Below are 22,371 nucleotides of genomic sequence, written 5' to 3' on the forward strand. Positions count from 1 at the left end.
TATAGAGCTGTCCAAAAATAGATCAGCTGGTATTAAACAAATAGGCTTTCTGAAATTGCTACATGCTAGTCCTAGCATTGTGAATAGCTATCTAAACCCATTCACATGGAGAGGAACTTTGGGCTTCTTCAAATAATTTGTCACAACTGAGAAGGCTAATTAATAATCAGACAAATACCTAAGATAATCAAGTAAGAGCCAATTTTGTGCCAGTTTGTTCAAGTGATAAGTAGTAGTCTGTCATCAAGAAGCTATTTGTGAACTAAACATTACTTAGGCCAGCACCACCTGACCCAAACTTGCCTACTGCTGAGTTAAATTAGACAGAACAATCTCTTTTTTTCCAAAGCATGTATAGAAGACAACAATGATAAAAGCCCTAGCCACAGTAATTTCAACTCAACAAATATTTACTGAGCACCTAACATGTACTAGTCTTCAGAAATAAAAGAAAAACATAACAGTTGGGTTGGATTACCATTTATAGCACACTCACATATGGTCAAATCAACTTCTCAAGTTGACACTGTTATCCAGATCTCCAGGACAACACAGACAATTATTTGTTGAGCATCCTCCCAGGGGTGTAGAATGCAACATGTTGCAAACTAAACTCATCTCTGCTGCTCTCTGGGCTTCCCACCCCAACTTCCTCTATCATTTCTTTTCTTTTTGAGACAGGGTTTCGCTCTTGTTGACCAGGTTGGAGTGCAATGGCGCGATGTTGGCTCACTGCAACCTCTGCCTCCCAGGTTCAAGCAATTCTCCTGCCTCAGCCTCCCGAGTAGCTGGGATTACAGGCATTTGCCATCGCACCCGGCTAATTTTGTATTTTTAGTAGAGACAGGGTTTCTCCATGTTGGTCAGGCTGGTCTTGACCTTCTGACCTCAGGTGATCCACCTGCCTCAGCCTCCCAAAGTGCTGGGATTACAGGAGTGAGCCACCACATCCGGCCCCTCCATCACTTCTATCATATTAGTAGAAGGCATCTCCATCCATCCATCCAATCATCCATGCCAGAATTCTGAGAATCATCTTCAACTTCTTCCTTACATTTATCCGCTAACCCCCAGAGATTATGTCATCAAGGCATTTTTATTCCATTTTAATATCTACTTTATCTATTTGCTTTAATGTTTCCCTCATCAATTCCCACATTTACTACCTTTGTTCAAGCTCTTTGCCCAGGCTGGAGTAGAGTGGTGCAATCTTGATTCACTGAAACCTCCACCTTCTGGGTTCAAGTGATTCTCTTGCCTCAACCCCCAAGTAGCTGGGGTTACAGATGCGTGCCACCATGCCCAGCTAATTTTTGTATTTTTAGTTGAGACAGGGTTTCACCATGTTGGCCAGGCTGGTCTTGAACTCCTTACCTCAAGTGATCTGCCCACCATAGCCTCCCAAAGTGTTGAGATTACAGGTGTGAACCACTGTGCCCGGCCTGTTAAAGCTCTTAGAACGCCTCATCCAGGTTACCACAAATGCCCTCAACAGTTTTTCTTCTTTCCTTTCTTCCTTCCTTCTTTCTCATCTCAAATCTTCCTTGAACGTGTCCTCTATTATGCTGCTAAAGTGCTTATTTCTAAAATTAAACACTGAAAATTCAGTTTTCTAGTTTAAAACCCTTCACTGGGTTTTAGTAAGACAGAAAATACTTTAAAATCTGACCCTTACCTCTCTCTCCAGCTTCATCCAGCTACAACTCCACACATATCCTTCTCCCCATTACTTCAAAACTATTTGTATTCCCTAGGACAGAGCATCTTTCTATTATCTCTGTGCCTTTGTAAATCTTATTCCTTCTGCCTGGAAGTCCACACTTAGCTCAACTGTCATTCCTTCTAGATTTTCCTTGGCTGCCTGAAGTATGTTTAGATACCAGTCCTCTTTTGTTCCCATTGTACCCTATCATCACTGGCATATTCATCTGTCTTTTCCATTAGCCTATGAAATCCTTGGGGGATGAGAACTTGTTACTGTCTTACTTAGCTCTCTATCTTTCTTGTACAGTTTTTGGTATGTAATAGATGCTCAGTAAAAACGTGTTGAAGGTATGTTAGGTAAATCCAGGTCACTTGAGAACTTCTTCTTTGTCCTGTGCTATTCTGTAACTAAAATGTTTAGAAAAGCATGTTTAGGAAGAAATAAACAGTGGCTCATTTGACCAGACTCATAGTCTAGTCCAGCATTTTATCTCCTCCATCAGTAAAATAAGAGAAAACTAATATTTTTGTATGTTTACCATGTGCCAGGTGCTGTGCTAATCACTTGAGCATGTTTTTTCATTTAATTATTTACAGTATAATTATGAAGTAGTCATTATTTCTATTTTATAGATGAAAAGATGAGCAGCTAGTGTTTAGACTGAGATCTATCTCTGGTTCTAAAGCCCATCTTCTTCCCATGACACCAGAAGGTATTTCAAGTAGGACCAAAGCACATGTCCTATTTATTTTACTTATGTATATATTTATTTTTTAGACATAGGCTCTCACTATGATGCTCAGGCAGGATTCAAATCCCTGGGCCCAAGGGATCTTCCCATCTGAGGCTCCCGATTAGCTAGGACTACAGGCACATGCCAGTGTGCCCAGCTTCAGGACATGTCCTATTATGCTCAAAATAACACACAGCAAACCCGACTTTAACTTTGAGACATACAAACAGCGCCCAAACTCCTCTTAACAGAGTCTGTTCTGAGTGGCTGACACTAGATTTTTACATATAAGAAGGCTGAAAAGCCAGAAGACAAGACTGGCCAGAAGAAAATATAAAGTCTCCATGACACAAGACACCCAGAATTTGGCATTTAATATCAGTAAAGAATTCTGACAGTGTTGTTGCCTTTGGCTGTGACCATCATCAAGGGCCATTGGATTATATAAGACTGCAACTGCACATACCAAATTAGCCTGAAAACTTTAAAGGGATCTTCTCAAGTAGAAGATGAATATATGGCTGTGTCTGAACCATCCTCAGTGACAAAAAGGCAAAGCTGAGACTTAATGTGATTCAAAGGTGTTAATCTAGATGTTGCTTACCTGAACTGATGGGGAATCTGTAAGAAAAAAGATGCTGGCCGGGTGCAGGGGCTCACACCTGTAATCCTAGCACTTTGGGAGGCCGAGGCGGGTGGGTCACCTGAGGTCAGGAGCTTAGGACCAGCCTAGCCAACATGGCGAAACCCCGTCTCTACTAAAAATACAAAAATTAGCCAGGCGTGGTAGTGCACGCCTGTAATCCCAGCTACTCAAGAGGCTGAGGAAGGAGAATCGCTTGAACCCAGGAGGTGGAGGTTGCAGTGAGCTGAAATCGTGCCAATGCACTCCAGCTTGTGCGACAGGAGGGAGGCTCCATCTCAAAAAAAAAAAAGAAAAAGGAAAAAAGATGCTATGATAGAAAGATTGGCTGCCTATATATATAAAGTACTGCAATGATATCTAGTTGGTTTTAATAATATGAAAAAAAGAATATTAGACAAATATTTAACTGAACAGAAATATTATTTGAAGATTCTCAATTTCATTTAAAAAGTCAATGGCTCCTGCTAAGTATGATAATTCAGTATTTTCTTTGTTTTGGGGAAGAAAACAAGATTTTTTTTCCTAAAGGCTTTCTCTCAAAAACTATTTATGCAAAGGGATTATGTCTCAGAATCATCAGACCCTGATTATATATATGCCTTTATGAGTTATAAATTACCCCTTTTTTGACCTACGAATTCCAGATATTATTAAAAGCAGGATATGGGCCGGGCGCAGTGGCTCACGCCTACAATCCCAGCACTTTGGGAGGCCAAGGCGGGTGATCACCTGAGGTTGGGAGTTTGAGACCAGCCTGACCAACATGGAGAAACCCCGTCTCTAATATAAATACAAAATTAGCCAGGTGTGGTGGCGCATGCCTGTAATCCCAGCTACTCGGGAGGCTGAGGCAGGAGAATTGCTTGAACCAAGGACGTGGAGGTTGCAGTGAGCTGAGATTGTGCCATTGCACTTCAGCCTGGGCAACAAGAGCAAAACTCCATCTCAAAAAAAAAGCAGGATATGGGTGTTTTATAGGTATTTTGCTGCCACTCCAACAAATGCAATCCAGAGTCTATTTCTTTTCAGGTTATTTTTGAAGTAAGGATTTACATATTTGAAGAGACTATCAAAAGAACCACAGTTGGCTGGGCACGGTGGCTCACACCTGTAATCCCAGCACTTTGGGAGGCCAAGGTGGGCGGATCACGAGGTCAGGAGATGGAGACCATCCTGGCTAACATGGTAAAACCCTGTCTCTACTAAAACTCCAAAAAATTAGCCGGGCATGGTGGCGGACGCCTGTAGTTCGAGCTACTCAGGCTGAGGCAGGAGAATGGCGTGAACCCGGGAGGCGGAGCTTGCAGTGAGCCAAGATTGTGCCACTGCACCCCTGCCTGGGCGACAGAGCAAGACTCTGTCTCAAAAAAAAAAAAAAAAAAAAAAAAGAACCACAGTTAAGCTTACAAGAGTGTCTTATCCTTTAAGAGATCAAAGTGAAAATATATCCTGAAAATTTTTCTAAAATTTTGCTACATAAGAGCCATGTATGAGTACCTGTGTAGTAATTTTATCCCCACACATTTAGTCACTTGTTCCCCACTTAGTGAAGACCAATTTTACCTTTTAGTGGCAATAGAAAAACAACTCCTTTCTCTATTAAAAGGAAGAAAACACACTGCTATTGTCTCATTTTATCTTTCTATATAATTCAAAGACTAAACCCTCCTCTTGATCAGTTATGCTTCATTTCTTAGCCATTTAAAAATTATATTTTCCAATGTGTATAAATATACACATGAAAAGGATCTTAAGGTGGCCGGGCACAGTGGCTCATGCCTGTAATCCCAGCACTTTGGGAGGCTGAGGCGGGTGGATCATGAGGTCAAGAGATCGAGACCATCCTGGCCAACATGGTGAAACCCCGTCTCTACTAAAAATACAAAAATTAGCTGGGTGTGGTGGCATGTGCCTGTAGTCCTAGCTACTCCAGAGGATGAGGCAGGAGAATCGCTTAAACCTGGGAGACGGAGGTTGCAGTGAGCCGAGATGGCACCACTGCACTCTAGCCTGGTGACACAGCAAGACTCGGTCTCAAAAAAAAAAAAAAAAAAGGAAAGACAAAAGATTTTAAGGTGTACTAAAATATTAATAATCATGGGATTGCAAACGATCTTTTTGTTTGTGGTTTTTCTCTATTTCCTAACCTTTCTAAAACAAGTATGTATTACTTTGGTAATAAAAAGTGATTATTTTCTTATGCAAGCACTTGTATCTGGTTTCAGTAGTGAAATGATCTTTAAAACCTGAAGAGTCTAGTAAACAATTTATGCAGAAAGTGCTAAAAAATCCTTAACATCTTCCAAGCCTTTTAAAAACAGTAAAAAATAAGCCTTAATAGGCTTCTAAAAGAAAAAAGTAGTTAGAGGAAAGAATTATAAGCTAGTAACTGGTATGTAATATAAAAGTTCTCTTTTATAAGGGGAATATAATATTAAACCTTGGTAATTTAGTTAGTTGGTTTTGAAAGTCAAAGTCAGCTGGGTGAGGTGGTTCACGCCTTTAATCCCAGCACTTTGGGAGGACGAGGCGGGCAGATTGCTTGAGTCCAGAAGTTCGAGACCAGCCTGGGCAATATGGCAAGACCCCATCTCTACCAAAAATACAAAAAATTAGCCAGGTGTGGTGGCGTATGCCTATATTCCCAGCCACTAAGGAGGCTGAGGTGGGAGGATCACTTGAGCCTGGCAGGTGGAGGTTGTAAACTTGGGGTAAAAAAGAAAAGAAAAGAAAGTCAAAGTCAATGATGATGAATTTAATATATCTGTATAACTGGTGGAAAAGAAATACTTCAAATTTAAGTTGTAGCTTCATTGTATTTTAATGTTTTCTGATTTAGAGGTAGAAGGGATATTATCAGGAAAGTGATTTAAAATGTGGTTTTTGGCCAGGTGTGGTGGCTCACGCCTGTAATGCTAGCAATTTGGGAGGCTAAGGCAGACGGATCATTTGAGATCAGGAGTTCGAAACCAGCCTGGCCAACATGGTGAAACCCCATCTCCACTAAAAATACAAAAAAATTAGCCGGGCATGGTGGCGGGTGCCTGTAATCCCAGTTACTCAGGAGGCTGAGGCATGAGAATCACTTGAACCCAGGAGGCAGAGGTTGCAGTGAGCCAAGGTCACGCCACTGCACTCCAGCCTGGCAACTGAGTGAGACTCCAACTCAAAAAAAAAAAAAAAAAAAAAAAGAAGATCAAAGTATTTCCAAAACTGATCTAAACAATAACTTAGGTTAGTGATATACACTATAGATTGATTCTATCACATCACAATTCATATCCAGAATGATTTATATTTCTTAAAATATTACTTTTTGCAAAGTAACGTGAACCAAAGCAATAAAGACAGGAAGACCCTACATGGTGTTTCTTGAACTCCTGAAGTGGGCCAAGCCTATGGATTTAACTAAAATTGGGCTTCCTTTCAGCTTTTGTTAGCAAGTTCTCAAACAGGTCCTCATTATATTTTAGAGAACATCACAACTTTGAAGAAAGAAATTGTGACAGGAGAATTAAAATGGGTATACTATGAGGCTATTTCATAAATATTCCCGAACCAAGATCCTCAGGAAGAATACCACTTATAATGGATAGTTCTGGGATACATACTGTCTGTTAAGAAAGAAAATAGAATATTTCTGATTAGTCACACAATTTACAACTATTTTAAAATGTCAGAGATTTATTACTGTTTCTAGCCTCAAAGCTTATCTTTCTATATTGCTATTACCCACACATTTGCTCCTTGAAATTACTAAATTTTCCTCAAAATGAGAGTCTGAGATTTAGCATATACCTCTGCAGTCACTTTACACAATTGTAATCCCCAATCCACTACATCCGTTAAACTATACCATTGTTTTCCACATTATCTTCATTTTATTTTGCATTCTGTCAAGTAAAATGAGATTTAAGGCTGGCCTTGTAAGTACTGCTTAATGATATAACCAATGCTGTAATCAGTCACCATCATCTGTGCAATGACTTTGTGGCTTGCTGAAATGCAAATATATGAGGAAAATTTAACACATAAAACTTTTATTAGTGTTTCTATATGTCTGGGAAAAGTGATTCATTAAACTTTTTAATAAGATTGACATAGATTGAGAAAAAGAAGTTTTGATAAGTAAAAGGAAGTGAACAGAGATGGCAGTGGGAATAGGGGATGAGGGTGCACAGACACACATACACCCACAGAGCACATTACCCTTGCTTTGCAAACCCAGTAAGAAATGCTTTGCAGTGCAAATGCCCACAGAACCAGCAGGAATCGAGGTTATCTTGCTAAGCACAGAAGGAAGATACCCAGCAGAAGAGTCCAGCTCCTGGTTCTTAACTAAAGTAAACAATAAATATCATAGTCACTTAAATTATCAACAATGTATTTAAGTAATACCCCCAGATGGTCTACAACATGCAAACTAAAAAATGTAGAATTTAATCCTGATAAGATCAGTTAATTGCGAGTGCTTTGCTTCTATATTCTTCTCTTTAACAAAACATGACAAGGTTAAGTCTCAGCAAAGAATGGCTTTAAGTGCCTAGGGGAAAAACTCTTAAGAGCAAAACATATGTCTTTATACATTAATATTAATATTTGTAATTTCCTATTTTGAAAAATTATATCAGCATTTCCCTAGGTTGTATAATAATCAGTAGGCACATTAGCCTGATGATTAAAACAATTTTTTTAAGTTAAAACAAATGCTTTTAAATGGGCACTTGCAATAAAAGATAAATCAGATGTGGTAATGGCTTCTTTTGCAAAAGCCATGTGTAAACAGCACATAAAGATGACAAGTCAAGCAGTAGGAGCCCATTCTTCAGCCAAAAAAGGAAACAAATGAAGACAGAAGAACAAAAATTACTGAAAGGAGAAACATCCTCTGGTTCCCACCCCCAAAAGCTTGATAAATAATAGTTTTGTACAGTTTCAGTGGAAAACTCAGGCCACTTAGAAGTTTGAAAAAGGACATTAGAATCACAAGCACTCAAGATGGGGATAAACTAACAACAGAGTAACCATGGGCTAGCAAAAGGTGATGTTAAAATTCTATCTTTCCTTTCTAGTGTGACATTCTTTATCATACAATACATTTCTCTTCATTCTAATTTTTCTCTCTTGGATGTACCCTCTCTCGCCTTTTTTTTTTTCAAGGTTGTATGCTATTAGTTTCTAGCTAGAAATATATCCTTATAGTGCTCACTAGCTTCTCCATGAAACTCAGAGTCATTTTCACAGTCTATTGCTATTCTCTGGTATATAAAGATTACGTTTGTATAAAATCTGGATAAAGGGGCTTATTCCGGAAGATGTGGGCCTTTACTAGAGTTGATAAAATTGCTTATGATAGGAAAACAATTCCACAATGCAGCCTCTCACAAAGGACAGCAAATGAAATTAGCCAATGATAATTATCCATCAAACATTGTTTTTATAATTTCCTAAATAGTGCTGTTATTAGATTATCCCCAGAATAGGTGAACGTAAAAGCAAACAGCTTCAAAATCCATGCCGGATGCAAAATTTTAACTATTAGGTAATAGAAAATTTTGCCTTTACACTGCACTCACCAGCAAGGACTCCACAGATCAAATGAGTGTTCTCAAATCTGAATAGATCTACAGAGGTCAAAGTGCTTGGGCAAATATTAAAGGTTATACTAAGCATGTCTAACAGACCAGAAGCCTTTGGTGGCCAGTTTTATTTCATTACACTATGAAGGGTAGGGGTGGAGGGATGAAGATGGAGAAAAAGGAGCTATGACCAGTACAAAAACTCTGAAGTTAGAATGGAACAAAATTGAATTTGTTTGGCTGGATTTCACAGAAGTCTCAGTTCTAAAAATTGATTAAAGTCATAATTAGCATTTAAGAAAATTTGATATCTAGAAAACAGTTACCTTGAGGTTAGGCCCAGTGGCTCACGCCTGTAATCCCAGCACTTTGGGAGGCTGAGGTGGGCAGATCACTTCAGGTCAGGAGTTCGAGACCAGCCTGACCAACCTGGTGAAACCCCATCTCTACTAAAAATACAAAATTAGCCAGGCGTGGTGGTGGGTGTCTGTAATCCCAGCTACTCAGGAAGCTGAGGCACAAGAACAGCTTGAACTCGGGAGGCGGAGGTTGCAGTGAGCCGAGATCACACCACTGCACTCCAGCCGGGGTGACAGAGTGAGACTCCGTCTCAAAAACGAAACAAAACAAAAAACCCAAGAAATAGTTACCTTGATTCTACAGAACCAATGCAACAGACAGCTATTATTATAGAAAATTATTATTGAATATTAACTAGCTATGTTTTATCTTCTTGAGAAATCGTATAATAGTGAAAATGGCTTTCTGTGTTAGCATTTTCAACAAACTCATAAAAGAAACATGGCTTTGGAGAAATACTACAAAGTTATTTTACTTAGATCACAAGGTACATACTTTGAGCTAGTAAATAGACCACTCTAAAATGTGAAGTGTTAGGTTTTTTTTTTTTTTTTGAGACGGAGTTTCGCTCTTGTTGCCCAGGCTGGAGTGCAATGGTGTGATCTCAGCTTACTGCAACCTCCGCCTTCCAGGTTCAAGCAATTCTCCTGCCTGAGCCTCCCGAGTAGCTGGGATTACAGGCATGTGCCACCACACCTAATTTTGTATTTTTAGTAGAGACAGGGTTTCTCGATGTTGGTCAGACTGGTCTCGAACTCCCGACCTCAGGCGATCCACCCGGTTCGGCCTCCCAAAGTACTGGGATTACAGGCGTGAGCCACAGTGCCCAGCCGAAGCATTAGTTTGAAATAATCACCTGAATAATATAATAAAATCTAGAGCTGTGAGAGTTAAGAGAAGGTTTACCCAAGGTGAAGTAAGAGATAAAGTGATATACCTTCTGTCGATTTCACATTACAGGAACAAGCTCTCCTCACACCCACATACCCACACCCACACCATTCTTCACTTTTCAGTAAGATTAGAGTGGCAATACTGAAGAGTTATTAACTACAAATTTGTACAGTGCTTTTAAAAAGCCCATAAAAGACAAATTCATCATACTAAAATGTTTCTAACAGATGTGACAACTACATCTGTTGTAGTGACTAATTAAATTGGTTAGAAAAAAATTATTTTTAAAACTTGGCATAGTCAAATTAGTTCAAAGCTGATTTAAAATAACATTCTGAGAACTGAATGCACACCAGTAGGTTGTCTCTGTCTTACGACTAAGCAAAAGACAACTAATTATTGGGCCACAGAGAAGAGTGAATATAAGGAAAAACAAGAGAAAGACTAGCTGACAGCAATCTCTTGCTGATCGGCTGAAAACAGAGGTTCATTTGGATTTTTTTGGTAGTAGGTCTATGAACAGCATTATTAACTCCTACTTCCTTAATGATTAGTAGCAACCAGAATCACATTTGCAATAAATAAGATTTATTCATAAGTTTACACATTAACAGAGCAAATAATGTGAGAAAAATATCAAAGAAAATGTCCCAAAGGGACTAAAGATTTCTTAGGCTTAAATATCATGCTGAATTGTTAATGAATAATTAATTTACTCAGCTAAGTATTAGAGCAAAAGGAGCCTGGCCAAGGGAAATGAAAGAAACATGTGCTTAGGGATTTATTAGAAAGTACCTCCGCAAAACCAGGCTCAGTGGCTCACACCTGTAATCCCAGCACTTTGGGAGGCTGGGGAGGGTGGATGGCCTGAGCTCAGGAGTTTGAGACCTGCCTGGGCAACATGGTAAAACCCTGTCTTTTAGCAAGGTGTGACACACACCTGTGGTCCCAGCAACTTGGGAGGCTGAGGTGGGAGGACTATTTGAGGCCAGAAGGTCAAGACTTCAGTGAGATGTGATTGCATCACTGCACTCCAGCCTGGGAGACAGAGTGAGACCCTGTCTCAAGAAAAAAAAAAGAAAAAAAGGGGCCAGGCACAGTGACTCACGCCTGTAATTCCAGCACTTTGGGAGGCCAAGGTGGGCGGATCATTTGAGGTCCAGAGTGCAAGACCAGCTTGGCCAAAATACTAAAAATGCAAAAATTAGCCGGGTGCAGTGGTTCGCGTCTGTAATCCCAGCTACTCGGGAGACTGAGACAGGAGAATCGCTTGAACCTGGGAGGGAGAGGTTGTAATGAGCCAAGATTGCGCCACTGCACTTTGGCCTGGGCTACAGAGCGAAGGTCCGTCTCAAAATAAATAAATAAATAAATAAATAAAGAATGTTGCTTTATCTTATTCTGACTTATTGGTAAATACTGCCCAAAAAAGCTGTGAATTGGGGAATTCTCCTCAGAGAAATATATATTTTTTTCTTTTTTTTTGAGATAAGAGTTTTGCTCTTGTCGCCCAGGCTGGAGTGCGATGGCACAATCTCGGCTCACTGCAACCTCCGCCACCCAGGCGGAGCAATTCTCCTGCCTCAGCCTCCCGAGTAGCTGGAACTACAGGCCCGCGCAATCATGCCTGGCTAATTTTTTGTATTTTTAGTAGAGATGGAGTTTTTCCCATGTTGAACAGGCTGGTCTTGAACTCCTGACCTCAGGTGATCCTCCCACCTCAGCCTCCCAAAGTGTTGGGATTACAGGTGTGAGCCACTGCACCCAGCCACTAATTATTACTTTCAAAACAGATTTCTTGCTGGGTGCGGTGAGAGGCTGAGGAAGGTGGATCAACTAAGGTCAGAAGTTTGAGACCAGCCTGGCCAACATGGTGAAACTCCATCTCCACCAAAAATACAAAAATTAGCCAGGCATGGTGGTACGTGCCTGCAATCCCAGCTACTTGGGAAGCTGAGGCAGGAGAATCACTTAAACCTGGGAAGTGGAGGTTGCCGAGATCGTGTCACTGCACTCCAGCCTGGGTGACGGGAAGACTCCACCTCAAAAAAAGAAAAAAAAAAAGGTAATAATTAGAAAGAGGGACACTTCTAAGACGTTTTCTGTAGATACCCAATCTTAAATTTATACCAGCGCTTAAAACACTAAAGTATACCAAAAGCTCAAAGTAAAAATCATTTTTCTGGCGGGGCGAGGGGGCTTATGCCTGTAATCCCAGCACTTAGGGAGACTGAGGCGGGCAGATCACCTGAGATCAGGAGTTCAAGACCAGCCTGGCCAACACAATAAAACCCCATCTCTACTAAAAATACAAAAAATTAGCCAAGCGTGGTGGCAGGCGCCTGTAATCCCAGCTACTCTGGAGGCTGAGGCAGAAGAATCACTTTAACCCGGGAGGCAGAGGTTGCCGTGAGCCAAGATCGCACCATTGCACTCCAGCCTGGGCAACAAGAGCGAAATTTTGTGTCCAAAAAAAAAAAAATCATTTTACTTTCTTTACCATGTTCATTATATATCTCTAAAACTTGGCTAAAGAAAAGGTGAATTTGGGAATTGTGGTTTCTTTATTCTTTAGGGGGAAATGGAGGCAGATCCTTAAAACAAACCAAATGAAGGGGATATCTAGGATCATCACTGAATATAAGACCACAGTTAACACAATGCAATTTGGAAAACTGGCAGAAACGGGGTGCTGTGGTGGTTACAGTACATATTTTATTATTTATTTTTTGTAGAGACGGGGTCTTGCTCTTGCTTAGGATGGAGTGCAGTGGCATGATTATAGCTCAGTGCAACCTCAAACTCCTGGGTTCAAATGATCCTCTTACCTCAGGCTCCCGTGTAGCTGGGACTACAGGCATGCCATTATGCCCAGCTAATTTTTTTTTTGGTAGAGATGAGTCTTGAGCTCCTGGACCCAAGTGATCCTTCTGGCCTCAAGTGATCCTCCTGCCTCAGCCTCCCAAAGCGCTGGGATTACAGGCATGAACCATCGCGCCCAGCAGTATGTATTTTTGATTACAGTTCAGGTGTACCCTGACTGCTTAATAGAAATGAATGTCTCATCTTTTGTTTTCCATTTCTAATCATAAATAAAGACAAAAAATACTTTGACATTGAGTGAAGATGCTAAGATCCCAACTACAACTCTCCAAAACAGTACAAAGGCAGCAAACATAATAAACCACTTTTCTGGTCTGTACCAGGGGTCCTCAAACTATAAGCAGCAGGCCAAATCTCACCCCCTCTTTTTCTTTTTTTTGAGACGGAATCTTGCTCTTTCACCCAGGCTGGAGTGCAGTGGTGCAATTTTGGCTCACTGCAATGTCTGCCTCCCAGGTTCAGGCGGTTCTCAGTCTCCCGAATAGCTGAGATTATAGGCGTGCGCCACCATACCTGGCTAATTTTTGTATTTTAGTAGAGACAGGGTTTCACCATGTTGGCTAAACTGGTCTCAAACTCCTGACCTTAAAAGATCTGCCCATCTTGGCCTCCCAAAGTGCTGGGATTACAGGCGTGAACCACTGCACCCAGCCACCCTCTCCTTATTTTTGTATTGCTATGAGCTAAGAATGGTATTTACATTTTAAAATGGTTAGGAAACTAATAGAATAATATTTAGTAATATGTAAAATTATACAAAATTTAAATTTCAGTGTCCATAAATAAAGTTTGATTGGAGCATAATCACATTCATTTTATGTGTTATCTATACTACTTTCACTCTACAATGGCAAAGCTGAGTGGTTGTGACAGACCATATAGCCTGCAAAGCCTAAAATATTTATTATTTGGCACTTTACAGAAAAAGTTTGCCTACTCCTGATACTCCAAATATATCAAAACCCATAAGAGTTTGATATAGTTGATGTTTCTATATCACGTAAAACACAAGAAAAAGTGTCAAATTGCTCTCTGCAATGTATTTTAGATAAACATAAATGTTCCCTTTATGATATCACACTTATCCGAGATGACTTTATTTATACAGATGTGTACCCTATTCTTAGTAATATGTTCTAGAGTGAGAATAGCTGATTATTACCTGTGGTAAATACATAAGAGCTTTTTTTTTTTGAGATGGGGTCTTGCTATGTTGCCCAGGCTGGACTGGAATTCCCAGGCTCAAGTGATCCTCCTGCCTCAGCCTCCCGAGTAGCTGGGAGTACAGGCTTGTGCCACCAAGGCCAGCTGGATAAGAGCTTTTAACTGAACCAAGTTATAAGACATTAACAATAGAAACTGACACCTACCATAAGGGTATACTAGATTCCTTGAATAAACAAGGGACCATACTACAGGATTAACAAGAGAGACAGTGGCTTCTGGGCTGGATACAGGCTTTCTGGATTACCTGCATATAATGATTGGGCATAAGGTGATTAATTTGGCACAAATTTATGTGCCAGTACAAGAGATTCTATGTGAAAAGTTATTTATCCATCGCCATCTGTGATTAATCATTTAATTCAGTGAAACAAATATTATTTGTTATATTCAAGGCAATGTGGTAAATGGGATACAAAGGTTATAGATTGGCAAAATCAAGGCCTATTTTTATTTAAAATTTTTTTAGAGACAGTGTCATGCTGTGTCGCCCAGGCTGGAAAGAAGTTGTGTGATCATGGCTCACTGCAGCCTTGAGCTCCCGGGCTCAAGCAATCCTCCTGCCTCAACCTCTTCAGTAAGTGGGACTACAGGCATGAGCCACCGTGCTTGGCCTAAAGAGCCTCTTACCTCTGAGAATCTCATAGTTTTGAGGAGAAAGGCACAAAAGAGATGTATTAACAACACTTCAAATATTTAGTATCACTTTTTCTGGTGGGGTATAAATCATAATCAGAATGTTAAGCAGAAAGTACATTTCCATAATTTTATCATCACACTGGTATAAATTGAATCACTTGGGGACAACTCCAGTATGTAAAGGTTACTCAGACTGTCACAGAAGGAAAGCAAACTTAGAATGCAGGCTTTGGTAGTGTGCTTCCTCATAATATAACACTGATACTATCTTGTCAACAGATTCTGGGCTACATGAAACTCTCAAAGCTAGAAAACTATCCCACCTCTACTCTTTTATCTAAAAAAATTCCAAAGCCTATGTTATCTATGAAGAAGCTGGGACAGCCAGAAATTTCAAAATTTTTTGGAGAGAGAATGTCAATTTATAGGGACATAAAGCGGAATAATCCACAGTGGGCAACACAGCCAGAAAGAAAAAGCTGTTAAAACAAGGAAAGTTAGAAAAGAAGAAAGGAGGATGACATGCTAGGAGGAAGACTGGAATAGATCTGAATAGCAGATGGTAACTTGTCTGAGGGTAAGAATAGTGACTAGTTTCAACATGAAGGTTACCTTTAAGTATGTGAAGAAGTAATGTGGAAAAAGATAGAAAATTCTTTAAAATGCCTCTGTTCAGGATCAGTGAGTGAAAGCTACAGGGAAACAGATTTTCACTTAATATATGAATGATTTATATACAAACTCAGAGCTGTCCAAAGATGTAATATGTTATCTCAGGAGATATTGAAACAAAGACTGCAAGACTGGCCTCCAAATCTCTAAATGATATTGCAGAGAAGAGTCAAGCACTGGAAGAGAGAGGAATTGAATTAGGATCCTATCCAATCCCTAAAATTCTGATAATGCTGACTCTTTGCATCCTTGTAATATATAATAGAGTACTTTGCTGGTGGGTGACAAATAAAATAAATAAATAAAATGAATGGTGGCCATGTTATCCCCTTAAATATTTTTCTATGTGTTTTACTGAGATAGGATCTTATAAATATGAAGACTTTTCTTTGAAGAGGTAGTAGATAAGAAAATGAGAGGCTCACCTGCCTTTGTTGATTTTGAGACAAGAAAAGATAGTTGAGACTCTATGCCTTCCCCTACCTTTCAATCTTTCAAATGTCAGAGTTATTCTATCATTTACCCAAAACAGGATTCTATGTTAAAGGGTAAGACACTGCTGCCTTCTAGGATTTTTCTTTTTTTTTGAGACAGAGTCTTGCTCTGTTGCCCAGGCTGGAGTACAGTGGCGCGATCTCAGCTCACTGCAACCTCCACCTCCTGGGTTCAAGCGATTCTCCTGCCTCAGCCTCCTGAGGAGCTGGGATTACAGATGGCTGACACCACACTCAACTAATTTTTGTATTTTTAGTAGAGATAGGGTTTCACCATGTTAGCCAGGCTGGTCTTGAACTCCTGACCTCAGGAGATCTGCCCACCTCGGCCTTCCGAGTGCTGGGATTACAGGCATGAGCCACCACACCTGGCCTAGGATTTCAATCACGAAAGATTTTTTTTTTTTTTTTTTTTTTTTGAGACGGAGTCTCGCTCTGTCGCCCAGGCTGGAGTGCAGTGGCGTGATCTCGGCTCACTGCAAGCTCCGCCTCCCAGGTTCATGTCATTCTCCTGCCTCAGCCTCCTGAGTAGCTGGGACTACAGGTGCCCATCACCACGCCCAGCTAATTTTTGTATTTTTAGTAGAGACGGAGTTTCACCATGTTAGCCAGGATGGTCTCGATCTCCTGACCTTGTGATCCGCCCACCTCAGCCTACCAAAGTGCTGGGATTATAGGCGTGAGCCACCGCGCCTGGACACACAAAAGATTTTTAAAATTCCTAAAGTGTGTTTTCTCCACAATGTTATCTATACATTTAGTTAGGCTATTATTCAAGTTATTTGGCTTTTAGCCTGCATTTCTGATATGTGGGAATAAACTACTTTATCTTCCTTTTGTCTTTCAAGTTCTAGGATGATAGGAGTTTTGTTTACCAAAAGGAATCCTCCATGAATTTATAATTGTTGATCATAGCCACTGCTCTTCCTCTAGCCTAACTTTGTATGGCTTCCTAACTCTAATCCCATACCTTCTTAACCATTTCAGGTATGCTTTCATAGGTCTGCACCAATGTGTTTCTTTTTGTGTCATATTCTGCTGCAGTAAAAGGAGATACTAAGGCATGAGGAGTAACAGCTTCAGAAATGAGAGTGGCCTATTAATACTACCCACTAAAGTGTAGAGGAAGCAGATATGGTAATGCCACATGCCACACAAAACAGATTAAGAATAAGAAGTTGTTGTAGTTTGTAGTACCAATATTACAAACGGTGTAATTTGAGTATATGAAAAAAAAGTGAAGTTTCTATGTATAATAAAAACAATATAATAGTCTTTTTCAAAGCTGCAGAGAATGCTATAGTTTGGGATTTTATAATTCCTGTGAAGAGGAATATAAGGGAAGGCAACTCTGTCAACAAATTTTGTATGTCTTTACTGTATTCAAAACCCTTGCCGAAAAAATAAAAGCAACGAGACCATGTCTCATATTAATTTTGCCCTATTTTCCTTTTGTAAATACATGATCACTGGGTAAAGCACAAGTGTAATTTCTGCTCCATAATACCTTCTTAAAATTAATTAGATCTCTAATGCCTCATGTGTCCTATAGGCTTATCTATAGGAAGTACTACAGGCTTATCTATAAGAAGTATTACAGAAGTGACTTAGGAAACTAGGAGAAAGTGAATTGGGTTATTATATCCAAAGAAGTTTCAGAGTAAAATTTATAATATTTAATAGAAAGAAATGTACCAGGTCCTAGGATGCCAACTGGAAATCTATTCCATGTATAATATCCAGTCTAATCTTAATCAACAGAGTCAGCATCTTTTCCCTTCAAAACTCTTACTGAAGATGTAAATAAGTAGAAAACTTGACCCATGCAAACAATTCCCTTCATATTGCAAGTGTTAGCATGAAAGAAACTGGCTGAAAGAGAGGCCCAAAATATAGATGCTTGGTTTATTTTCAAGTATGATCCACTCTAATCATACCATTTGGATAAGATGAATTTATTAAGAGAAGGATAAATTTGGAAAATTAGTAAAGTGGTCAAATATCAATAAGGAGTAGATGGAAATAAACAGCTATTTAACGACTTACTTTCAAAATAAAAAGAAGTTAATGTATGTTTGTGTGTTTTTAAATTTTCATCTTCCCAGCTCCCAAAAGACCAAGAATTGAACGACAACCAGGGTCTCTGGTTCCTGGAATTTATTACGTATTCATTCTCATGAAGTAGGTTTGTCTCCACATTACTAGGTGGAAATCTGGGCACCAAGTAGTTAAGTGAACCTCTCAGAGTCACCCTAGAAATGAATAATGACAAAACCAAAGCAAAAACCCAAAATATTATACTGGTCTGTATTGATACCTTTACTCCAAATTATTTTTTATTTATCAGCTTGCCATTAAGAAGCTGAATCAGGGTAACACCAATATGTATTAGAATTTGCCTCTGGTACTGAAAATGAAGGAAGGAAACCAAGACTATTTACACTTTTTTTTTTTTTTGAGACAGAGTCTCACTCTGTCACCCAGGCTGGAGTGCAGTGGTGTGATCTTGGCTCACCGCAACCTCTGCCTCCCGGGTTCAAGCGATTCTCCTGCCTCAGCCTCCCAAGTAGCTCGGATTACAGGTGTGTGCCACCATGCCCAGCTAATTTTTGTATTTTTAGTATAGGTGGGGTTTCACCATGTTGCACAGGCTGGTCTCGAATTCCTGACCTCAGGTGATCTGCCCGCCTCAGCCTCCCAAAGTGCTGGGATTACAGGTGTTAGCCACCACGCCCAGCCCATTTACGCTTTATGTTGCAAATATTGGCAGTGTTACCTTTAGGTAATACAAAGCTGGAATGCCCAATATTTTTCCTCTGATAATTGTGATGGTATCTTTTGAGTCTGCATTGGTCAGCTTCATCCAATACAAGGGCTTGGCCATTCTCCTCTTAATCATTCTTACCCTATTGATAGAAGAAATGGCCTCTCCTTTGACTCTCAATAAAGATCTCCGAGGACTCTTGCTGCATTTCAGAAAACTGAAAAGTATCATTGGCTTAGACTTTTAATGGACTTGGAATAACTCCAATACAAAGAGAAACAAAATTCAGGGTGAAGTTTACAATAGTAATTAATAAAAAGCTGTGTATAAGGATGAAAACTGGAAATTCAGGAATTATAATCTGAAACAGTTACAAAAGTATAAATAAAGTTCTGATTATTTCCTTTTAATTCCTTAAAAAAAGATTTAAAATAATCTAACCAATTCTATAGCCCAATTTGTTATTTCATTAAGGGAAACTCTTGTATCTTTATTTCCCAGATAAAAGAGAGTACTTATGATTATTACTTTCTGTGGTAGAGAACAGCTTTGTAATATTTCAGGTCCCTCTTATTATGAGTGAATCAATAAATATGCTTATTTACAAAATATATATTATAAATAGACATAGCCTGTGACATAAAAGATATATACGCACACCAAATTTTAAATTTTAACCTGGTCCTTGCTTCTTTTTCCATTTCTTGGGAAAGCCTATAATGACAGCGTAGCAGTTTTCAGGAAATAACAGATAATTATTTCTACATGTCTCCAGAGACAAGAGAACAATATTGGTAGATGTTGAAGGACAAAAGATTCTTGTCTTTATGGTTCTCTTTTTTTGCTCTAAGAGGCCATCTTCTCAAAAACAAAAAGTCTTGTTTAGAAGTTTCATCAACTGAAAAGCATTGAGAAGTAAAACAAAGTATAATAATCTTAGTTTGATAACCCTATAAACTCAGATTTCAAAACAAATATTTGAGACATTAACCAAATCATCCATATTGGTACATTCAAGTGCCATAAAAAGCAAGCTACATGCAAGGTTTCTTCAATATTGAGGTAAAAAATAACAGGTTAGGCATGTGAGTTGTGTCCTGAAGAGAGACAGAGTGCTCACATTTACTTCAGGTAAGTCTTAGAAGTCAACATGCAAACAGAGGACACATACTTGTCACAAGTGAACTTGAGGTCACAAAGCCATTGATTAAAAACAATTGATTTCAACACAAGTGCACGAACAAACAGGTCTGAAGTATATCAGGAAAACAAAGTATATCAATATATATTTTAAGCTTAGCAATGGCTAACTATTGCTGTTAGCAATATAATTAGTAAAGCCATAAAGAAGTAACACAGTATCTTAATTCAGAGAAGGGTTTATGTACAGATCTTGAGTAAATCTGTGTTCCAGACTTTTAAGGATAGGTAGAGTAGTTTGAGAATTTCAGTCCTGGCTGGAGGCTAAGGGGCACCAGCACCATTTTCCTTAAACCATATCAACACTCTACTTATGAAAAGATGGCATTTAATCTTTGAAGATCTCTTCTATACACCAGGCAGGAAAAAGTTGTCTGTCCCTGTACAGCTCAGAAATACTCATAAAAAGGCCACAGAAGTCAAAAGCCCTTTTCCAGAAAAGACTTTTGTTTATACTGGTTTGATATCCTAAGAAAAGGAGTGGTTATGGATTTGTAGATTAAAACGTTATCATTTTAAGGCTTCTGAAAGGTTAGCGAGTTGAAATTTTTTCTTAAACTATGAAGCCCATGCCAAACAAATGACTATAGAGGATTAGGAAAATATTCCATCAAATGTATCTAGAGAGTATCCTGGTTTGTGTGAGATATTGGATATGAAGACATAACAATAGTAAACAGTAAACATGCAGGATAAAAGAGTTAAAGCTTTTGGGAAGATTACCAACCTGCCATATGCTTAATTCTGATTTGTTTAAATTTGTTAAACTTCAATGCAGAAAAGCTGGCTTTGGGCAGTCCATTGCTACTCCTTTGTACCCCACAATACATACTCTACAAAGAGTAACATTTGACAGAAAAATGATCACAAGAGCTCCCCTAGGATAGTGAACTATCAAGATCAGAGGGCATCATACAGCAATAACACAGTTGAAGCCAAGGACAGAAGTTCAATGGTCTTGACATTTCAGATGAGCACCCTGTTTTCTGATCACAGAAAGACCAACCACCAAACAGCCAACACAAGGATCACGAGAAAAGACATCATGAAAGGAATACGAAGAGATGGAAAAGTACTAAAGTAGAGGTGGCACTTTTTGAGAGACTTGTGATCCTCAGGGATTGGAATAGAAACCTTGGGAAGAATTTCTTCATTTTCTTGCTGGGGCAAGCCTCTTTCAGTAGATCTTTCTTGCCTTTTAATTTTCTCTTCATCCTGTACTAACAGAGCACGTTCCTGTGTCTGCTTTCACAGTAGAAGATCAAGAAAGACAGAATAAGATGAACAAAATGACAGATGGAAAATGCTCAAAAATGATACTTGGGGATGTGCAAAGGATTTGGAAATATCTTTTAGACACTCTTCATTTTAGCTTTACTTTATTTTGGCAATTTATCCTGGCAAAGTTTCTGTAACACAATAGGGTGCTCAATAGATACCTTTTTGAGTGAATGAACATTAGAACGGAAAGTTCAAGGAATCACTGGCTTTCCCCTTGCTATGTTATTTATTCTTCCTTTGAGGATATTCACATATGAATTTTAGGTCATTTTCTATTACTTTGGTGCTGCCAATCACTAATTGGGCAATGCCAATAATGAAGCATTCTCCTTGCCATCATAAAAGTTATTTTTTGCTGAGCGCAGTGGCTCACGCCTGTAATTCCAGCACTTTGGGAGGCTGAGGTGGGCGGATCACGAGGTCAGGAGTTTGAGACCAGCCTGGCCAACATGGTGAAACCCCATCTCTACTAAAAATACAAAAATTAGCTGGGCGTGGTGGCACATGCCTGTTATCCTAGCTACTCAGGAGGCTGAGGCCGGAGAATTGCTTGAACCCGGGAGGCAGAGGTTGCAGTGAGCTGAGATCGCGCCACTGCACTCCAGCCTGGGGGACAGAGCAACAGTCTGTCTCAGACAAAAAAAAAAAAGTTACTTTTATTACAAATATAATGGCAGAATATAAAAAGTAATCCTTATATCTCTTCATATAGACTTTAAAAACAACAGTTTTAAAAGCAACAGTTCATTCAGTATAGCAATTAGTTTTTGCTCCAGAAATAAAAAATCTTAATCTTATACATTTTAAAGATTGCAAAAGAAAAACAAAAAGTATAAAAGTTTATAATGTCCCTCCAAGGTTCACCAAAACAAATAAATAATAATGACCATCATGAAGGTTTATACATTACTTTAAGCAAATGCTTTAGACACTTTTAAAGAAAGTTTTTTCTCCCCAATTGTCCAATTGAGAAGTTTTTATTCCCCCTGCAATTTCTGTACTCTGCTATCCATCGTCAAGACAGATGTTATCTATGAAAGGAAAAACTTGGCTCTAAGTTCTCTCAGTTGAGCTAGCCTTCTCTGATCAGTTTGGAAGTTCAACACTGGTTCTTTGCACACCCCTAAGTGATATGTATCAGGGAGAAAGTAGCTAGGGGACTGGTCAGCAAAAAAGAAAAAAAGGAAAAGAAAGGATGCAAAATTACGATGATTTTTGAAAGAAAATAAAGTGGGAGAAGAAAGACAACATAAAAAGAATAGGGTATAATTAAATTCATTTTCTATCTGAATACATA

General features: G+C 39.2%; 1 protein-coding gene across 50 annotated transcripts in view; it reads right to left on the reverse strand.

Annotated features, from left to right (window-relative positions):
• Window positions 1–22,371, reverse strand: part of EPB41 (erythrocyte membrane protein band 4.1) — a 231,999-nt gene that overhangs the window by 28,640 nt on the left and 180,988 nt on the right. For 10 of the 50 annotated variants that reach the window (XM_063783725.1, XM_063783722.1, XM_063783731.1 and 7 more), the window contains one exon: window positions 18,824–22,234. The exons of 38 other annotated variants lie outside the window; for them this stretch is intronic. In XM_063783725.1, coding sequence (XP_063639795.1) covers window positions 22,106–22,234 — 129 coding nt within the window. In that variant the 3' untranslated portion in view covers window positions 18,824–22,105. Of the gene's footprint in view, window positions 1–18,823; window positions 22,235–22,371 lie in introns of those variants that run through there. 2 more of the 50 variants (XM_063783707.1, XM_063783715.1) reach the window with 1 other exon arrangement.

Source organism: Pan troglodytes, chromosome 1 (assembly GCF_028858775.2).
Source record: "Pan troglodytes isolate AG18354 chromosome 1, NHGRI_mPanTro3-v2.0_pri, whole genome shotgun sequence".
In the NCBI taxonomy this organism is placed as follows: domain Eukaryota; kingdom Metazoa; phylum Chordata; class Mammalia; order Primates; family Hominidae; genus Pan; species Pan troglodytes.